General features: G+C 41.3%; 2 protein-coding genes across 2 annotated transcripts in view; one reads left to right on the top strand and one right to left on the bottom strand.

Annotated features, from left to right (window-relative positions):
* KCNA4 (potassium voltage-gated channel subfamily A member 4) overlaps window positions 1–22354 on the top strand; it is a 224565-nt gene that overhangs the window by 36491 nt on the left and 165720 nt on the right. The gene's annotated exons all lie outside the window — the stretch shown is intronic.
* On the bottom strand, window positions 20579–22220 carry LOC122449871 (protein max). Its single transcript, XM_043481927.1, has one exon. The coding sequence runs from the start codon at window positions 22107–22109 to the stop codon at window positions 21627–21629; it is 483 nt and encodes a 160-aa protein (XP_043337862.1). The 5' UTR covers window positions 22110–22220; the 3' UTR covers window positions 20579–21626.

Raw genomic sequence — 22354 nt, 5'->3', positions numbered from 1 at the left:
TGCTGTAGTGTGAACATTCTTTGGCATTTCCTTTCTTTGGGATTGGAATGAAAACTGACCTTTTCCAGTCCTGTAGCCACTGCTGAATTTTCCAAATTTGCTGGCATATTGAGTGCAGCACTTTCACAGCATCATCTTTTAGGACTGTACTTTGCTTTGTCTTTTTTGATCTGGAGAATCTCATCTCCTTCCAAGTTTGAGCAATCCAGACTGTTCAAAGTTAAAAAATATGCTTTGGAAAGAAGGCCACTAGGTGGCGGTGGCATTCACCCATGGCCCAGGTAACCTGCTGCGAGGCACGTGGCTGGAGGTGATAGATAACCTTGTGTCCTATCCTGCCTCTCATCAGCATCAAATCACACTGAAAGAGCAAGGCTCTGGTGTTTTGATGCAGAACATTAGCAACATACATGCATGGGAAACCTGAGAGCTGAAAATGCCACCTAAGCCTCAAGCCCCAGGCATGAGACAGACTCGCTGATTCCAAGGATCCTATCACCGTGTGAACAACCAAGATTAACTGTTCTGGACCATGTGAGGATCACTTTCCCACTCTGGACTGTGAATCCTGTTTATTTTGAGATAAAAAGAAGCCATGTAGAAAAAACAAGGTTTTTTTTTTTTTTTTTTTACTGCTTGGAAATAGTCTCCCATTGAGCAGGTGTCTCCCTGTTCCCCCGTCCGTCCTTTTCTTGAACATGTTCAGACCCGTCACTCTTTGCCAGGGAGCTCCCATTAGCACAGCTGAGGCTGGGGCCTGCACAGCCTATGCAGGTTATGGATGCCCGGGGGCTTATCAAATGCCTTTCCCTCCGCACCCCGCTACCTCTCAGGGGCTGATTTCCTCTAAGAACTGCTGAGGGGAGGCACAGTGTGCTAGCTGAGACTTCCAGTCACAACCTGACCGCTCTATGCTTCACATTTAAGGCTGCCCCTCCTGAGTAACAAACTAAGATTATTCCAGGTGACCAGTGTTTGGGATAGTTTGATTCAGTGAATTTAAGTTCATGTAACCCAGTGTTTTGGGCTATTCTACAAACTGTAGCTTTGCATGTGATGACAAAGAGTCCATTTTTAAATATATTTGGGGAATATTATGTTGACAGTGGTGTGTATGTGCTTTGGCTTGTTGCTTCTGGAGTTTAAAATCATTTTGTAACTTTTGTGCAATGGAAATTTTTAAGAAGGAGATATGAGTGACAGATGAACTATCACTCTCACCCCTACTTTTTTTCCTCAGAAAACTTACTGAAACCTCCCAGAATTTCTTTTAAAGTGGTACAATAAAGGTCACCCTACCTTATTGCATATTGTATCAGTTTTCTTTTGCTGCATAATATATATATTTCACTTAGCAGTGAAAGTGCAGAGTTCTTACCACTGGACAGCCAGGGAAGTCCCCAATCAGTATACTTTTCTCAAGACTGAACCAGGAACTTATAAAGGGCCCAGTAGGGATAGGCTGTTTCTGTTCCATGATGTTGGTGGGAAAGCTTCCAAGGCTCAGGGTACCTTAAAGGCTGATATCATCTGCAGCCTCTTTAACAAGTCTGGAGTGGCTGGAACCTCAGCTGTAGCTGTTGGCAGGCACACTTACATATGATGGCTCCATGTCGATGTTGGGCTTCCTTACAGCATGGTGACTGCTTTCCATGAGTGAGCATCCCCAGCAGTCCCAGACAGAGACCTTTTATGGTCTTGCTTTGCAAGTCATATAATGGCACTTTTTTCAGAGTTACAAACCCACCCAGATTCAAGGGGAAGGAACATGTCTCACATTTCAGTGGGCAAAGAGTCAACATCTATTGTAAGCAGACCATGAGGGAAGGGAGCTGTTGTAGCAATTTTTGGAATATGCCATCTGAATATTCATTGGAAGGACTGATGCTGAAGCTGTAGCTCTAATACATTGACCACCTGATACAAAGAGCTGACTCATTAGAAAAGACACTAATGCTGGGAAAGATGGAAGGCCAAAGAAGAAAGCAGCAGAGGATGAGATGGTTAGATAGCACTACCGACTTAGGGCTTCCCTCAAAGCTCAGTTGGTAAATCATCTGCCTGCAATGCAGGAGACCTGGGTTCAATTCCTGGGTCAGGAAGATCCCTTGGAGAAGGAAATGGCAACCCACTCCAGTATTCTTGCCTGGAGAATCCCATGGACAGAGGAGCCTGGCGGGCTACAGTCCATGGGATGGCAAGAGTCAGACACGACTTAGTGACTAAACCACCACCAAACCACCACCACCACTGACTCAAAGGACATGAATTTGAGCAAACTTTGGGAGATAGTAATGGACAGGGGAGCCTGGTGTACTGCAGTCGATGGGGTCAGAAAGAGTCGGAAACTAGGTGACTGAAAAACAACAGCAGCAATCAGGCACACATCAGTACCTTATCTTCAGATAGCCATTGATGGATGACTGGAAGGATGACTGAGATTCATATCTGTATAGTATCAAGCAGTCCCTGTATATAGTTAGGTCTTGAAAGCTATTATATTATAGAATACTGGAACTAGAAGGGAGTTTATGTATCCCCACTCTCCATGGAGTATAACTTTCATTTCTGAAAGCAGCTATATAGCCAGGACCTGAAGATATCAAGATGTATAAAGTTTTAAACTTGATTTTAAGGAGCTCACTGTCTGTCAGGGGACAAAAACTTGTAAAGAACTTTGGAGTTGGATAAAGGAGGTTTCAAAGACATAGTGAAGTGTGAACTGAGATTTGAAAGGGAAAAGGAGTACAAGAGCCAACATGGAGCTGGGAAAGGCATTGCACTCTGCAGATACTTTCTGGAGGCAGTGGGGCGGGGGTGGATCAGCAGTGTGCTGTGTCTCAGAGCATCAGTGGTTTGTAAAGAAAGTGCAAGGTGGAAAGTGGAAGGAATAGCTGAAGGGTGCTGGTCTATCATCATATGAGGGAATTTGAATTTTATCATGTAGTCCACAGAAAACCATGCAAGAAATTTTGAACAGAAAAGTGACAAGATCAGGTTTCAGCATTAGAAAGGTTCTTTATCCCAATGTAGAAGAGACACCAGGGGGCTGAGGTGGCCACAGTGAGAGACACCAATTAGGAAGCAATGTGATCCAGGGGAGAAATGACAAGTCCTGAATCAGGAAGCTGGTGGTAAGAATGGAGTGGAAGGGAAGGGCATTGAGTAATTTTTAAGGCCATTCATGAATTAATGTACATAAAGCACTCAGGATAAGGACCAGCACATAGAAACTCTCAAAAGTGTAAGCTGCTCATATTATTATTATTGTTTTTTTAGGAGCTAGATTTTATGAGTTACCAGTTGTAGGGATGAGGAAAAGAGACTTAAGATGACACCACACACCTGGTTTTGTGACTGAGAGCTGTTGGCACCGTTTCTTAGCAGAGGCAACAGAGGAGAAACAGCTGGTCTGAGGAGATAGATAATAAGTCCTGTTTTGGACATGAGAATTTTTAGGTGTTTCTGTAATCCTGCAGAGGTAAGTTTTAGAAGTTTGTTGGAAATGGAGCACAACAGCAAGGTCTTGGCTTGATATAGGATTTGGTGATCATTATTGAATGCCAATGGAAATTATAATAAAGCACACTTCATTATTCAGATGTTTTAGGACACTTGTCTTATCTCCCCTCATTTTTTCCACCATTCCTCATGTGCAACAAAGGCACTTTAATTTCTCAATCATCTTTCTAAAAACACCTTTAATATATCTCTTAAAATACAATAATATTTAGAAGGGACTTTGGCATAATTGTAACCTTAATAGACTTTCATGTGGAGGACACTAAGCTTAATTTTAATAGAATCCCACTGTCCTTTGCAAAAGGGAAATATAAAACAACTCCTGGATTTCCTGTTTTCATAATTTGTTTTAATTCCTGGTTCTGATGACTTTGATTATATTGCTTTGATTTTAAGGCAGTTTTATTAAACTGTTGCTTTTGCTTTGTTAATATAAATTGCACTTTGCTAAAGAAATTCTACTATAACTAATCAGTGAAACTCTGGGGGGGCTAGTGCTAGGGATTGAGTGGATTAAGTGGCAGCAAGCCTAAAAAGTTCCCAAATTATCTTTGACCCCAAATGTCTGCAGGGCCTGTCACTGGATTGGGTAGAGGAAGAGAATTAGGCTATGCTTTAGGATAAGGCCAAATCTGCAAATATATGACATAGACCACAACTCTTTTTCTTTCTGAATCTGTGGCAAATACATGGGACCCAGAGGTGGGCCAAACCTATCTTAAAGCATGCCCCCTGTAGCTACCAATTAATCAGTAAGTACTTGTTGAAAAACTCAGTTTTTCACTCCATCAAACTTAATGTCTTCAGCCAGACTCCTATCAAAACACTTCGAAGAATATTTTGTCTTAATATTTGTTACCACCAAGATATTAGTGAGAATTATTTTCAGGGTTGTTAGATATCACTGACACAGACAGAGAACAATCGCAAGCAGACTGGCACTGTCCTTGGGCAGAATTTCCTTGATATTTTTGCCAAATGCCTGGAGGAAGACAAAACAAATCATGCTGATAAATTTTCTGGGAGACAAACCGGAATGCATACTTGATCATAAGATTCGCCCCGAATCTTGGTAAGCTAAAATAAAAGACAGAAGCTAACAAGATAAGATGGAACTGATTAGAAAGAATGTAAAGTTCTGCCAAAAGTTTAAATAAATCAATAGTACAAGTACAAGCACAAGATGGGGGTGAGGGGAGGAAGCTTAACAGATGTTTCTGAGGGAAAGAACAGCTAATGACTGCTTTCACAAACTGATGTCTTTAAAGACACTGTGCTCATAGGCAGGCAGCATTGACCAAAGCCTGTTCTCAAGGAGGGGCTGTTCAATGAAAAATGTCCACATCAAATAACTTTGGGAAATGCTTGGTTAAAGTCAAGTCAACAGGTTTCTTTATTGTCGGACTTCTCAGAATCCCAGATTTTCTAATGTGTATTCTAACTCTAGAAAGAAGGCAACATTTTCCTAACTGACTTAATCATAACCCATTCCCCCTAGAGAGGAAATGTGCCATCCAGGTGGCACATTCTGGGAGATGCTGATCTAGCTATTTTTCAGTTTACTAAAGTTCAATTTTATTTTATTATTTATTTATTTGACCACACTGGGTCTTAGTTGCAGCATGTGGGATCTAGTTCCTTGACCAGGGATCAAACCCAGACCCCCTGCATTGGGAGCATGAAGTCTTAGCCACTGGACCACCAGGGAAGTTCCATCAAGTTCAATTTTAGCTAATGATATGGTAGACTGAACTTGCTGCTCTCTCATCCCATGAGAAGCACAAAGTATGGATAAAGTTTGAAGAGAATAATAGTACATTTTGCACTGATGAGGCTGTTGTTTTTTTTTTTTTCATTTATTTTTATTAGTTGGAGGCTAATTACTTCACAACATTGCAGTGGGTTTTGTCATACATTGACATGAATCAGCCATGGAGTTACATGTATTCCTCATCCCGATCCCCCCTCCCACCTCCCTCTCCACCCGATTCCTCTGGGTCTTCCCAGTGCACCAGGCCCGAGCACTTGTCTCATGCATCGCACCTGGGCTGGTGATCTGTTTCACTATAGATAATATACATGCTGTTCTTTTGAAACATCCCACCCTCGCCTTCTCCCACAGAGTTCAAAAGTCTGTTCTGTACTTCTGTGTCTCTTTTTCTGTTTTGCATATAGGGTTATTATTACCATCTTTCTAAATTCCATATATATGTGTTAGTATGCTGTAATGTTCTTTATCTTTCTGGCTTACTTCACTCTGTATAATGGGCTCCAGTTTCATCCATCTCATTAGGACTGATTCAAATGAATTCTTTTTAATGGCTGAGTAATATTCCATGGTGTATATGTACCACAGCTTCCTTATCCATTCATCTGCTGATGGGCATCTAGGTTGCTTCCATGTCCTGGCTATAATAAACAGTGCTGCGATGAACATTGGGGTGCACGCGTCTCTTTCAGATCTGGTTTCCTCAGTGTGTATGCCCAGAAGTGGTGTTGCTGGGTAATGCTGGAGAGGGTGTGGAGAAAAGGGAACCCTCTTACACTGTTGGTGGGAATGCAAACTAGTACAGCCGCTATGGAAAACAGTGTGGAGATTTCCTTAAAAACTGGAAATAGAACTGATGAGGCTGTTTATCAAACAGTTACATAGTGTTTATATGGAGTAGACATGTAAGAACATGCTCTTAATTATCACATTTTATGGATGAGGAAACTGAAAGAAGAAAGGCTTCTTAACATAGCAACAAGTCATGCAGCCAAGTGGCAGAGTGAGGATCCAGACGTGGGCAGTTTGTCTCTAGAGTCTTAGTTAGCACTCTCCTGCCACAGCTGGAAAAGTACTTCCAGTGCCTTCCATTTTGGAAGACAGCCTTAGCAACCCTAGTGAGACCAAAGTATGAACATATCACATATGATGTGGCAGGAGATGCCAAACAGAGAGTGAGATACACCAATAGCAAAACATCATATTTAGCCTAAGTTTACTACCCAACTGCCAGCGAGAAACATTCCAGTCGTTTCTATGAGAATAACTTGATACTCTAAAGGAACACTAGAAATATTCCTGGGGTGTGCATGAAAAAGAGCAATAGCTTCCAGGAGACATGTTTGTGTGACTGCAATCAACAAACTCCCAGGAATCCTTAGCATATTAATGAACTGCTCACATTTGGCCTTTTTGCTTTTCCATAAGCTTTCTGGAAAGAAGGAAATTCATTCTGAATTATTCTCCACCTTCAGACAAGTAGGAAGGCTGGACATGATCCAAGCCAGGGTTCTCTTTCTAACTGACAATACCTCTCAGTAGTGTGAAACATGTGTGTGCCCTTTGATTCTGTAAGTCGTCCCAAGAATTTAAGACAGTTTGAAGGTACTCAGGGATATTCAGTGTATAATTGGCTGTAATGAAAAAAGTTTGGGAGAATCTGTATCCAACATCTCACTAAGTTATAGTAAGGATGTCTAGCATCTGTCCTACAGAGTGAAGTAAGTAGGAAAGAGAAAAACAAATATTGTACATTAATGCATGTATATGGAATCTAGAAAAATGGTACAGATTAACTTATCCAGGGCAAGAATAGAGATGCAGACATAGAGATGGAACATGTGACACTGGGGGAGAAGGAGAAGGTGGGATGAAGTGGGAGAGTAGCACTGACATGTGTACATTACCATTTGTAAAATAGATAGCTGCTGGGAATTTGCAGTGTAACCCAGGAAGCTCAGACCATTGCTCTGTGATGGCCTACAGGGCTGGGATGGGGGTGGGAGGGAGGGAGGCTCCAACGGGAGGGGATATATGTATACATAAAGCTGATTTACTTCATTGTACAGCAGAAACTAACAGTACTATAAAGCAATTCTACTCCAATCAAATAAATAAATATATTTTAAAAGAAGTTATAGCAGAGAAATCAAAACAGAAAAATAATTTGCAGAGCCACCAACAATGATATTACATAAGTGTGGAATATGAATATATATGTGCATTTATGTTCATATAAATATATATTTAATATAGAAGGCCATATTAAATCCCAAGTTTTCTCTAGTGCAGTCTATGCAAGAAACTTTCCTATGATGATGGAAACGTTCTTCTCCTTTGTTGCCTGATACAGTAGCCCCTAGCCACATGTAGCTACTGAATACTTGGAATTGGGCTAGTATGACTGTGCAACTTGATTTTAATTTAATTATAATTAACTTCAATTTAAATAGCCATGTAGGGCAAGTGTCTATCTTATTGGTATAGTTGATGCATAGTTTTGAGGGTAGAAGAATAAATAATGTTAATATTCTTTCTTTTTTGTGCATTTATATTTTCAAAAACTTTGTAATAATACTTTAAAAATAAAATTTTTGGCTATCTATAAACATGAGTTCTTGATCTATTGGCCATAGGAAGAGAGAAGCAAGGATTTACAAAGTCAAGGAATAGAGTTAGGAAACCCACAGGATAGATGTTTGGGAAGTATTTGATTGAGGCAGTTCAAGCAATAACAGCCTTCCACATTTGAATTCTGAACCGAATGAGAATAGATTCAGCAAATAGAGGCAAAATTTTACCTTTATTATGAATTAAGCTGATATTGCAGCATGTGGCTTTTATCTATGGGTTAGTGGGCTTCCTAATAGTAAACCCCTGGGTACACACAGGCAGTGCTGGCCACCCTTCCCCCTCCCTCCCTCTCTTCCTAGTGGTGGGGCCTTTACACCATGTTTACTGCATGGCTGAGGACAAGTGGGAACACATATTCTCTGCTGTCTTCCAAGGAAGGAGGAGATGAGGGGCAGATTACACGTGTGCAACTAGATACCTCTTTTTTTCTTCCCCTGGGGCAGAAGGAGTTCAGAGATGTTAAGCTAGAGGATCTCTCATCAAATGAAAGGAATTATTAGGAGTAGGAAGAACATTCCTTACCCCTTGCCCTTACTCCCAACATCTAGAAGATTTAGGGTGGAGGGTATGAAGAAGCTTCAGGATGCATTTCATAGTGTGAACAAAGCCGTGACTAGCAATAACACAGTTTTGGCCAAGATGTCATGATTGAAAAATAGATAGCTTTCTCCTTTTTCAGATTACCTATTATTTGTATGACAAAAACTTTAACCTACTGAATCTAAACTTCTTAAAATAAGCAGAGGTGACCCTCTAGTGAGATCTGGCAGTACATAAAATTCTGCCAAAAAAATGGATCACGGATTAAAATGTAATAGTTATAAAATTTCTGGAAGCAAATACAGAGGAAAATTTTCTTGATTTTGTGTTAGGCAGAGATTTCTTACCTAGGACACAAAATCAAACTATACAAAAATTAAAAAATTGGATTTCACCAGGATTAGAAATGCTTCCTCTTCAAAAGATTCCATTAAGAAAATAAACAATGGCAAGTCATAGACTAGGAGAGAATATTTTCAAAGCATATATTTGATAAAGAACATGTATCCAGAATATATAAAGAATTATTATAAAAATAAGCAAAGGTTTGAGTAGCTATTTCTCCAAAGAAGCACATTAAAGCAAATAGGATCTACATTATTAGTTAATAGGAAAATGCAATTTATAGACACAATAAAATACCACAGCATACTACTTGGAATGGCCAAAATGAAAAAGGTAGACAACACTAGGTATTGATGAGTATGTGTAGAAGCTAGAGCTCTTATCTACTGCTGCCAAGAATGTCAAATGGTGTAGTCACTTTGGAAAATAGTTTATTGCTTCTCAGATAGCTCAGTTGGTAAAGAATCCGCCTGCAATGCAGGAGACCTGGGTTTGATCCCTGGGTTGGGAAGATCCCCTGGACAAGGGAAAGGCTACCCACTCCAGTATCTGGCCTGGAGAATTCCATGGACTGTATAGTCCATGGGATCACAAAGAGTTGTACACGACTTAGTGACTTTCACTTTCCATAAGCATGTACTTATCTAGATATTTATATAGAAGAAATGAAAATGTGTGTCCACTCAATGAGTTATATGCAGATATTTGTAGTAGAATTATCCATATTAGCCCCCAAATACTCCAAATGCCTATCAACTGGTGAACAGATAAAATATGACATATGCATATAATGGAATCCTATCTAGGCATAAAAGGAAGAAAGTGATACACAGAGCAATATGCATGAATCTCAAAAACATGCCAAATGAAGGAAACCAGAACACAAAAGATTGCATTTTGTATGATTGCATTTATATAAAATTTCTAGGAATGACAAAACCATAATTATACACAGCAACCAGAATGATATTTTAAAAATGAAATCAGTTTATATCATTTTTTTGCTCAAAAATCTCCAGTGGTTTTCCACTGGCTTAAAAGTAAATCTAAACTCCTAACTGTGGCTTACAGGTCCTCCTAGGATCTAGCCCTTCCCTCTCTGAGTCAGTTTTTCTCATCTTGCAGTAATATCAAGGCTGCCAGTTTTTTCTCAAGTTCACGAGGTTTACCGTCATTCCAGGGCTTTGTACTTCCTATGTTTTCTGCCTGGAATGCTCTGCCACCAGAGTCTCCAACTGGATCCTTCTTTTCACTCAGTTCAAACAACACCTTCTCATAAGTCTGTCCCAGACCATCAGTCTAAACAATCTTGCTGTCAAAATCTGTCTCTATTTTAGCATCTACTTCTGTGTAACCAGCCACCGCAAAATACCGTGACTTAAAGCAGCACTATTACTGTGGGTTTACTGGGCTTGGCTGGGGATTCTACTGCTTCCAATTGCGTAGGCAGTTGCATTTGGTGGGAAGCTGCTAGGAGCTGGAGTGTCCGAGAGGACTTCTTGTTTGGCAGGGCCTTCTCCACTGGACCTCTCTCAGGCTTGGGCTTGGCCTGCACTTTTTCACAGCATGGCAGCTAGATTCCAAGAGATGGTCTCTTAAGACCTGGTTGGAAAATCTCAGAGTGCCTCTTTTGCTTCACTCTATTGGTCAAAGCAAGTCACAAGGCCTGCCCAGATCAAGGGGAAAGAGAATAGATCCACTACTTGTTCTGAAGCGATTTATAAGTACTTGGAATTATTAGCCCATTAGCTGGTATCTTTTCAATCGACCCAGCATAGTCTCCCTCACAATGTGTTTGATGCTTTACTATCATTTTCTCCCACTGCAGTTGGTGGCTATATATAAATTACCTTATTGCTCACAAGTATTTAATGATCACCAAGCTGAGTATTACATTGAGTGGTTTGGTGATCCACAGTCTGTTGGAGAAGGAGAGAACTAACTCAATGCATTTTCTTTCTTTCTGTTCCTTGGGTTAGCTTCTATAATAATGCATAAAAACTAAAAGTTAAAGATAAACCAACATACTTCCTCTCCTGTGTATTCTGAACTTGGGCAACTTGGCTCACTAGTGCTGATTAACTTAATAGGCCCCTGAAGTCTCACAAAGATCACTAGTCATTTTCACATTACTCATAAGGCTTTAGTGTTGTAATTATGAAAATCAGTTACATTTATTTATGAGTGGACATGCTAAAAATTGTTTCTCTCATCAATTTCATTAACAAATCTTTGTCTAGTATTTCTTCCCCAAAAGAACAACAACTATACATATATATATACATATGTATATATATATATAAAATGACTCTATGGTTGGTTGGATCCTGGGTGAATAGGAGTTTACAGTAAACCTTAATTTGATCATTACCATTTTATATTGTATATTTCCTTTACTCTTCAATGAATAAATCACTTCAGGCACACATAATTAAAGCCCTTAATTCATATTAGAGATGCTTCTTTTCAAAATGCCAATCCATGAATATGCAAATAAAGAGTACACACTGTTTTATTTTAAAATGTTAGTGATGGCAAGGTATACCTTAATGTGGTCCCCAAAGCCCAAAGATTGGCAATTTTCTTCTGTGGGGGGTGGAAAAAAAGATAGGACAGCATGAATCTATTTGGAGCTACTCTAATTCTTTGATTTGGTTTAGGGGTGGGAGTGGCCAGACTTTTTCTGTGAAGGGACAGATGGTAAGTGTTTTAGTCTTTGTGGGCAACCTGGTCTCTGTTGTGACTAGTCAGCTCAGTCATTGTTGCAGGGAAGCGTATGCAGACAACACATAAACAAATGAGTGTGACCATGTTCCAGTAAAACTGCAATTCCAGAAACAGGTAGCAGGGCAAGTCTGATCTTTGGACTGTTGTTTTCTCACCCCTGGTTAGAATTTTAGGGGCGGGAGAGAAGGTACTGTCTCGCATAACGCGAAGAACACCAGCAAACAAAGTCAAGCGACTTGGTTTTCAGTCCTGGGTCTGCTAATGTGGTTTAACTCAATGAATATTTATAGAGCACTTACTATAGGGATGGAAATGTGGACCACTGGGTGGCCTTTCTCCTCTCCCTTACTTTCAGCAGGCAGCACTGTTCCATCATAGCACTTATTCAGAGTCCAGATGCATCCCTGGAATCCTTGTCAACAGTGTTGGAGGCAGGCAGTATCAGTGGGCTGGAGTGGCTGTGTAAGATGAAATGACTTGTCACTCCTGAAACACAATGTATCATTTTCTATGCAGGGTAATTAGCATTGATACTTCTCCTAATATGCTAATCACCCTGCAGAGAAAATAACAAGACTTAATATATGGGCTTTCCAAGTACTGCTAGTGGTAAAGAACCTGCCTGCCAATGCAGGAGATGCAGGAGACATGGGTTTGATTCCTGGGTCAGGAAGAGCCCCTGGAGGAGGGCACGGCAACCCAGTCCAGTATTCTTGCCTGGAGAATCTCATGGACAGAGGAGTCTGGCAGGCTGCAGTCCCTAGGGTTGCAAAGAGTGAGGCATGATGGAAGCGACTGAGCACAGACTTGGTTCTTACCCCTTAGGGGCTTAGAATCCAATGCCATCTCCCTAGGTCTTAGCATTCAGAACCGCTAAAATCTCTAAAATGGGGATATCTGATCTCTCCCTGGACTGTTGTGAAGATCAAAGAGACCCTGTGAGTGAAGATATTCTGTAAATGGCTGAACACTGGGTAATCTGTCTTTACGTACTTAAATACTTGTTTAGTAAGTGAAAGCATTAAACAGGCATCTATCGAACTTCTTTTCATTCCTTAAAATTTGGACAGTGCCTGGGATGAGGATCAAATTCTTGTAAACTTTTAAAGTTTACATGAAACCCTTCAGCAAGTGGGGCATGAGAAATTTCACCACCCATAAAAATGACTTTATTTTGAGAAATTAGGCCAAACATTTCACTTCTGCAAAAGTGATGTGTGAATTGTATTGCCTAAGGTGTCCTTTATTCTCAAATCTTATAGATGCCAGGTGCCAAATCCTTCTGAAATAGTTCCTAAAGGACAGAGATCCAAATGCAATAATAGTGGGAAACATTTTCAGCAGAGACATCATGAGTGGGAGCCTTCAGGGGAAGCTCTTTGAGAGAACTCAGGGGACTGTAATACTTTTTTAGTTTCAAAGGACAGAAGCCAACTTGGTCTCACCTAAGGAAAGATGGAATTTATTTAAAGAAATAGAGTTATCTTTTGGAACTCAAAGCAATAATGCAGCCAAATCAAAGAAATGACTAGAAGCAGAAATGTAAAAGGAATGAGCCTTCTCTGGATATCACTTTAGTCTCTCTGTGTGTGATTGTTTCATGCCTTGCTGGCTCTCTTTGTGTAGAGTAGTTCTCTCTAACCCCAGTCTGTAATGGAGAAAAATAGTAATTCTTCATCTTCCAAATTTCTATGTTAGAGGCCTCAAGCAAATAATCTCTTTGTTTTAATTCCAAATATCTAGAGATGGAACTGTATGCATCAAATGCCTACTGGTTCAAGCACATGGAGTCAGTGATTGCAAAGATGACATTTTAATGAGTTACAGGGAGATATATTTCCCAGAGGAAGGGTGTAGGGTCATTGACTTCTGTATGGGTCAGACACTCCAAAAGATGTCCATTGTAGAGTTCCAGTGAGAAGATGCCCTTTCTACTCAAGAGTTGATGGCTGTAGTATTTGGATATAAAGCTTTGTTCAGGGGAAAAAGGTGGCCATCTCCTCCAAGAATTTCATCTCAGAGATGTTTACCTTTCTCATGCCCTTCATCCTGGGTCTGTGTTTTCACAGACAGCCTGTGTCCTCTCTAGTATGGATTTTTGAAGTTCATGTGTGGAGATGGTGACTCATGGCTGCTCTGTCAAGTATCAGTATTTGGATAGTGATGATACATACTTATGTAGTATTCTCCTGAAAAATGTGTATATCCTTAATGCTTTCATCTAGATCTAATGAAAATTTTCATAGTAAAATGAGTTTTCTAGAGCGCTGTATCTTCTCTAGATTCTTGTCCTTTACCAAGTATATCAGACATTTTTGGAATAGAGGATAATACGTGTCTCTGTGTATTTACTTCTTCCCTCTGTCCCTGGCATGCTGCTAGGCTTATGACAGCTGCACCCCATATATTTGCTAAAGTGGTTTCTCTGATCAGAGGCCAAGAAAGATGGAATCATAAGAAAGAAGATGGCATCCTAAGAAAGTGATCTGAGAGCGATTCCTTAAATACAACAACTGGAAGGGAACTTCGCCTCTAAACTAACATGGTGGACTAGATATTGGTGCTTCCCTGATGGCTCAGTGGTAAAGAATACGTCTGCTGATGCAGGAGATGTGGGTTGGATCCCTGGGTCAGGAAGATCCCTTGGAGAAGAAAATGGCAACCTGCTCCATTATTCTTGTGTGGGAAATCCTGTGGACAGTGGAGCCTGCCGTGCTACAGTCCGTGGGACCACAAGGATTCGGACACGGTTTAGTGACCGAAACCGTAAGACTGGATATTGACCCCCCCACTTATGTCCATCCTGGAGGAGGGCATGGTGACCCACTCCGGTATTCTTGCCTGGAGAATCCCAAGGACAGAGGAACCTGGCGGGCTACAGTCCATGGGTCGCAAGGAGTTGGACACAACTGAGGTGACTTAGCACACATGTACTTATGTCCATGTCTTAGTCTTTTAGAACCCATGAATGTTACCTTATATCGCAAAAATAAATTTTCAGATGTCCTGAAGTTAAGGATCTTGAGATGGGGAGATTATCCTGGTTTATGTGTATGGGCCTGAAATCATCATGACACTTCTGATAAGGGAGATGCAGGAGCAGAGTTATCAGAGAAGGCCATGTGATGGCAGGGGCAGAACTGGAGTGATGTGCTTTGGAGATGTAGCAAGCGTCCATAAGCCAAGGAAAACAGGTGGCCACTGGAAGCTGGAAGAGGAAATAAACCCTCTCCTCAAAGCCTCTGAAAGGAACCAGTCCTGCTGCCACTTGACATTGGTCAAGTGAAACTAATACAACTAGAGATCCCCAACTGAAAACCATAGGCCAGTTAGTGTACCTGTTTTATTTGGCCAGCATAGTATTCTGAGAAAAAGAAATGAGATGACCTTTATCATTTTAAAAATTGATAAGTTTGACATAAAAAATATAGATTTTTGGCTTATTTGAAAAACAAAGAGATAAAACTCAGAGACCTAGAAATACAGGCTCTGCATTCCCACGTGGCATCCACCCCCTGAATCTGCCCTGCAGCTTCTCCCGTCCCTGGGATTTGTGCCTGTTGACAGTCCCCTCCTCCGCTCCCTTTGTGTGTGCATGCACAGTCAGTCGTGTCCGACTCTTTGAGACACTATGAACTGTAGCCCGCCAGGCTCCTCTGTCCATGGGATTCTCCACGCAAGAATACTGGAGTGGGTTGCCATGCCCTCCTCCAGGGGATCTTCCCAAAGCAGGGATCGAACCCACAGTCTCTTATGTCTCCTGAATTGGCAGGCAGGTTCTTTACCACTAGCACCACCTGGGAAGCCCACTCCACTCCCCACTGTATCTCTAGTTTAGGTTGAATTATCAAGACAAAATTGCCTTTGTTCTTCCTCAGTAGAAATATATTTTTCTGTATTCATATTTGTAGATAGGCTGAGAAGGCTGTATATTTTAAGAAAAAATAGTTGTAAGATGCTCACATAAGATATTAACAAAAGGGGAAACTGGGTGTGGGGTATATTGGAACCCTACTATTTTTGCAACTTCTCTGTGAGCCTTAAACTGTCCTAAAATTAAAAGTCTACTAAATGAAATTGGCATATTTATTTATGAAAATGGAGAGTGTTATTATGTATTAAACATGCAAGCAAAGTGTTTCTCTGTTGAATGATTTTTAGTCTGTTTCACTCATTGCTTTGCTCTCTTGGGTCTCTCTGAGCATGCATTTGTGACCTGCAGATGTCTGCCTTTTTCACATGAGGATGCTGAAGATGTGGAAGGTAAAGTGACTTGCCCAGAGCTATTCTGGCAATTGCTGTGCATGGAACTCATGCCCCCCGACTGACTTCCAGCCCAGTGTTCTCTTCTTTCCTGCTACTGTGGGAAGTAATGGCAAAAGGGAGGGCATAGTAAGGTCAACATTCTAGAATGCAGTGGGAATCTCACTTACCTTTCGAGAATCCTTTGTTGGAGGAGAAGCAGCAGCACCAGAATCAGAGCAGCCTGTTTGCTTGCCTTTTGCTTTTTTTTTTTTAAACTTTTCTCATTTCTATTTTAAATCTGGTGCATAGGGAAAACATTTGACATTTGTCCAAGTGCCAAATGTACTTTGGATTTCATCTTTTACATATTAGCAAACTCCATCTATACATGAGAACATTTCCTCTAGAAATAGAAACCTCTGAGTTTGAGATGGTCAGAGCAGAGTAGGTGGGACTGGGCTTAGGTCTTTGTGGAAGCTGTTGGGTAAAGGCTGAGAGGCAGGTATTCAGTGTGAGCTCCTGTCGTGCTGGGAGGTGGGGATTAGGGGATTTAGTGGATTTGGGAGGTTATGACTACTTGTGGAACACTGTTTCACAGCTTTGGGTCTGAAGAGCTGTTGCTGTGGCTGGCTCAGAGCTAGCCAGAAAGTCAAGGCCAGCTGTGAGAAGACTAAATAGTCTCAGAAATGGGCTGGTTCCTGGCCTTCCCCTGGCCTTTTCTCTGCAAGAATAACTTTCTCTGGGATCTGAAATGTTGAGGGTAACTGAGAGGCATAGTTTTTCTCTTTTCCTAAGGTTGAACACTCTGGAGGCATGACGGCAGGAAGGGAAAGGGAAAAGTTATAATAATGGGTGCAGTTGTATTGAGCACTTCCCTATGTGTTCATGTATTTACGTATTACATAGGCAAGCAAAGTGTTTCTCTATGGAAAGAGTACACCTTAATCTGTTTCATTCATCTCTTTACTCTTTGGGCATCTCTAAACATGAATTCATGACCCCTGACACTTGCATTTTACACATGAGGATTCTGAGGCCCACAGAGAGAAAATAACTTGCTCAGAGTCATAGAGGTAGTCAGGGAAGAATTGTGAGTGGAATCCAGGCCTCCTGACTTATTTCTAGCCCAATTCTCTCTTTTCTTTCCTTCTACTGTGAGGGGAATGACAGTAATAGGAGAGAATATTCTGGAATTTATGCTTATGATCTAGACAGTATGGTGTAATGGCTAGAAGCAGAAACTCCGGAGCTGATTGTTGCTGTTGTCCGTCACTCAGTCATGTTCGACTCTTTGCGCCCCATGGACTGCAACACACCAGGCTTCCCTGCCCTTCACCATCTCCTAGAGCTTGCTTAAACTCATGTCTGTTAAGTTGGTGATACCAGTCAACTCTCTCATCCTCTGTCATCCCCTTCTCCTGCCTTCAATTTTCCCCAGCATCAGGGTCTTTTCTAATGAGTCAGTTCTTCACATCAGGTGGCCAAAGTATTGGAGCTTCAACTTCAGGGTCAGTCCTTCCAGTGAATATCCAGGATTGATTTCCTTTAGGACTGAATGATCACCTGGGATTGAATCTCAGTTTTGCCACTTATCGACTGTGTGACTTGTGCAAATTATTTAATTTTTCTGAACTTATTTCTTTTTCTGTAAAATATAGTAATAATAATACCTACTTCAGAGGAATATATAAGGATTAAATGAGTTAGTTAAAAAAATAGCACCTGGCTCATAGTAGCTTCCATATACATGTTAGCTATAAATATTATTGGTGGTGGTGGTTTGGTGGTTTAGTCACTAAGTCGTGTCTGACTCTTGCAACCCCATGGCCTGTAGCTAGCCAGGCTCCTCTGCCCATGAGATTCTCCAAGCAAGAATACTGGAGTGGGTTGCCATTTCCTTCTCAATATAAATATTATTACTGTTTTGAAAGTGAGGACACAAGCTCAGAGAGGTTACATAGTTTAACCAACAGCACACAGAAAGGAGCCAAGCTGGCATTTGAACTCATATTCCTGCTATCAGTCATCTGTTATATTGCCTGTTAGCAACTTGAGTTTATTCAGACCAATATTCCTGGATTACTTCCCTGGGCAACCCATGGTATGTAAACACAGTTTCTGTGTTAATATTGGTAAAAGGTTGTTTTATTAATAGGTCTTAGGTTTTTCACATCTTACTTTTAAGTTCTTGCCTTGAATATTTTTTTTCCTGATTTTCTTTGTGAAGAGAAATAGAAGTAATGATAAAAATTCAAACTCAATAGGCTGACTGAAGTGCTAGTAACACTGAGTACAGAAAAGAATGCCTGCCTTTGAAATGGGCAAAAGGCTTTGCCTTAACAGTTTCAGATGGAGCCGTAAGACAGTGCTGATCAGAGGGCCAGGTCATTTAGACGTGGTCACTGGAGTCTAGTATGTGTCAGGTGCTGGGTGAGGTGCTCAGGACATGTTTGTAATGCGTTCATTGTCTTCAAAGACCTTCCATTTGGATCTGTTGTCTGCAGTTATTTAATGTCTTCAGTCTGAGCCCATTCTGCCCTTTATGAATCTCCATGCTTTATTTTATATAAACCCACCGCACATAAAAGATTGTTGATCAAGATTATGGAAGGGCCTATTTGAACCCTGGATTATTCAAAGAATAGAAGAGTTGAACACGCTGCTAATCTTTAGGCTGGAAGCAAGAGTGTAGCTGCTCTCCTTTCTTCAATGCTGTTCAAGCGGAAATGAGATTAATTTTGTTTTGGACGGTTCCAGAAGAGAAAACTGGATGGAAATTATAGGCAAAGAGATTCTCGGTTCAGTTTGAGTCAATCCTTTCAGACCACCACGGTACCTACTAAGTGCCAAGGAATTACCCCAAAAGCAGACAAGGGCAGACAGAATCCCTACATTCACAGAGTTATTTATTTATTTTTTTAATCACCAGAGCTTCAGTCTAGTCTTGGCATAAAAATGTTATTATAGAGAATATAGATGTCTGTGATAGTCTACATTTTGCAGATAGCCATATTTGAATGATCTAATTTGGTTGGTAAAGTATTTTGATGGCATAATGGGAAATATTCTGAAGAGAGACTAAAAATAAGGACTGTGTGTGTATGTGTGTTAGTCACTCAGTTGTGTCAACTCTTTGCAACCCCATAGACTGTGGCCTGCCAGGCTCCTCTGTTCATGGGATTCTCCAGGAAAGAATACTGGAGTGGGTTGCCATCCCCTTCTCTAGGTCATCTTCCCGACCCAGGGATCAAATCCACGCCTCCTGCATTTCAGGCAGATTCTTTATCAGCTGAGCCACCAGCAAAGCCCCAAAATAAGGAGTACAGAATTCTAATTCTGATCATATGACAGCCCATGTGATCCCAGGCCTCAGTGTTAGCACATACTAAATGGCAATATAGAACTAGATGGCCTTCAGTTCTCTCTCCATTCCATGATTCTATTCAGCTTTCTTTTTGTTTGTTCTCAGATCTTTGTACAGTCCAAAAATATAATCACATCTGCTCTTGAAGAACAGGGCAGATGATTATTATGAGAGGCCCACTGATTTAAAATGTACTCATTTTCAATTCGAAAATTTCACACTGAATGGAAAAGAAAGTCATTTGGAAAGAATAATTGTTTTTCTTTGGGAAGTTAATTTTATTTTTTCCAGTTTTATTAAGATATAATAAACTTTCACACCATTAAATTTAAGGTGTGAAATGTGGTGATTTGATATATGCATATATTGTGAAATGATTACCAAAGTAAAGTTTGTCAGCACATCTATCACCTCATATAGTTACCTTTTTATTTATTTATTGTGGTGAGAACTTTGAAGATATCTTTAAGCAACTTTCAGGTATATAGTACAGTGTTAACAATAGTCACAGATCCCCAGAATTTACTCATCTTATAACTGGAACTTTTTATCCTTTTAACATCTTTACCCATATTTTGCCACTTGACCACCCATCCCTGGCAACCACCAATAATTTCTGTTTCTATGAGTTTGATTTATTTTAGATTCCATATATAAGTGAGATCAAGCAATATTTGCCTTCCTCTGACTTATTTCAGTTAGTGTAATGCCCTCAAGCTTCATCTATGTTGTTACAGAGAGATTTCCTTCTTCTTTATGGCTGAATAATATTCAATTGTGTATACATACTACACTTTCTTTATTCATCCATCACTTAAGTTGTCATCAACTCAAGTTATTTAAAAATCCTGGCTATTATAAATAATTTTACAATGAACATGGGTGTGTAGGTATCTCTTTGAGACAGTGACTTTATTTCCTTCTCCTATATACCCAGAAATGGAATTGCTGGATAATATGGTAGTTCAGTTTTTACTTTTTCTGAGGAGCTTCTATACTGTTTTTAGTAGGGGCTACACCAACTTACATTCCCACTAATGGTACATGGGTTCTCTTTGCCCCACATACCTGTCAATACTTGTTATCTCTTATCTTTTTGATAAAGTCCTTTCACAACTGTTAGAAGGTTTTCTTTTTTTTTTTTTTGATAAAATAAGTTTTTATTTATAGTTTTATAGTAAAGGGGAAAGCCTTAACTTGCAAGACAATTCTTCAGCAGTATGTACAACATACTTTTTATTTCCATGGAATGGAATCAAACACGGACTGAGACTACAGAGTATACACTAGAAATCAGCAAATGCCGGGAACAGAGTAGGAAAAAGACAAAGAAATGAGGCCTAAACACACAAAACCCTTCACTGGGATCTGCTGACCGCAGCCAGAACCAGGGCTGGATCACATAATGGGGACAGGTTCCAGGACAGTCGGAAGGGGAGGGCGGGTGAGGGTGGGGAGGGGTCCGCACTGGGGTGCGGGTTTAGTAAGAGGTGAACCGCTCTTGGTATTTACATACAAAATCAGTTGGCTCTATTTCTTAGAAATACACACGGAAAGAAAGGAAGATTTGATCATTACTTTATGAATCTGTCGCTTTGCAATACCGACATCATCAGAAATAGGGACAATTCACTCAGGTTCAAATTTCAGCAGCAGGAAATAAATATCAAAACATCATCACTGGCCCTCAATACAAAACCTCTACCCCGCCCAATCCTCCCTCCTTGGCCCACCCACCCTCTACCACCCCCTGGCGGCTACCGCTCCACTGCTGCCGTCCCCTCACGCCACACAAGCGTCACACGGCCTCCCTAAGGCTAGCTGAGAGAAGCAGGAGTGAAACAGGCCAAGACTCCGCGCTGCAAATGTGTCCCCACTTCCTTTTATACCACAAACTTCTTCAAGGATCTGGTCTTTCAACAGGAGCGATAAATAGCCTTTTAGCAGGGGGAAAAAAAATCCTTAAAAAGAAGGGGGAATAATTCTGCTTACTCCAAACTGGTCATCTTCTGAAAGTAGAGCAGTCCACAGATTCACAAAGTCTATCAAACAGAGGTGAGGATGGCCCGGAAGGAGAGGCCTGGGTGGGGCAGGAGTCCCCCGGGCACGTGCCCGGCGGGGCTGGAGGAGCTGGTGGGTGGTCAGGACACCATGTGCTCAGAGGTCTGGCCGGCCGTCTGTCCTCCACAGAAAAAGCTGCCAAGTTGGGGTGTTTTGGTTTAAAAATTCCTGTTGGGGACAGGGAATCCCTGAAGGGAAACGTTTAAAAAAAACAACAAAAAAAAAACGTGGAAATGGGGAAGGAGAATGAGAGCTGTTGTCCAAGAGCTTCTACGTAAAAATAAAATTAAAAAAAAAAGGAGAAAGAGGAAAAAAAAAAAAGTCTCTTAAATGGTTCTGAGGGTTCTAAAGATGAACTGAAAGGAGGATAAGACGACGGAGGAGACAGACAGTTTTTATTGCTGGCCTGCCCCGCGGAGCTTAGCTGGCCTCCATCCGGAGCTTCTTCCTGCTTTGGGGCTCTTCGGGCTCTGACTCCGAGCTGGAGTCCGAGCCCCCATCGAAGGCAGAGATGGTGCTGCCCTTGGCGTTGGTGTAGAGGCTGCTGTCTGAGGAGGGGTAGTTGGTCTGCAGTTGGGCACTCGACCTCGCCTTCTCCAGTGCACGGACTTGCTGCTCCAGGAGAGCATTCTGCCGCTTGAGGTCATCAATATCTTGCTGGTGTGTGTGGTTTTTCCTTCGCATATACTGGATATACTCTGTGGCTTTGTCTAGGATTTGGGCCCGGGATGCCTTCTCTCCTTGGAGTGATGGGACTGAGTCCCGCAAACTGTGAAAGCTGTCTTTGATGTGGTCCCTACGTTTCCGTTCCAGTGCATTATGATGAGCCCGTTTGTCAGCCGCAGATTGAAACCTCGGTTGCTCTTCGTCGCTCTCCACCTCGATGTCATCGTTATCGCTCATTTCCTACGGCCCAGGGAGCGGCCACTGCAGCGGCGGCGGGGAAGGGGGAGGGGTGGAGGGGAGGGGGAAGTCACCGACAGCAACAAGCCGAGTCCCCCCCCCCCCCCCCCACACACACTCCAGAAGGTTTTCTTATAGTGGTTTTTATTTGCATTTCTCTGTTGATTAGAACTTTTCATGTACCTGTTGGCCATCTATATGTCTTGTTTGGGAAAATGTCTATTTAGGTCATTTGCCCATTTTAA

The sequence above is a fragment of the Cervus canadensis genome, chromosome 11, assembly GCF_019320065.1.
Source record: "Cervus canadensis isolate Bull #8, Minnesota chromosome 11, ASM1932006v1, whole genome shotgun sequence".
Taxonomy (NCBI): Eukaryota; Metazoa; Chordata; class Mammalia; order Artiodactyla; family Cervidae; genus Cervus; species Cervus canadensis.
The sequence above is the reverse complement of the archived record's forward strand: the minus strand, read 5'-3'. Positions and strand labels throughout refer to the sequence as shown.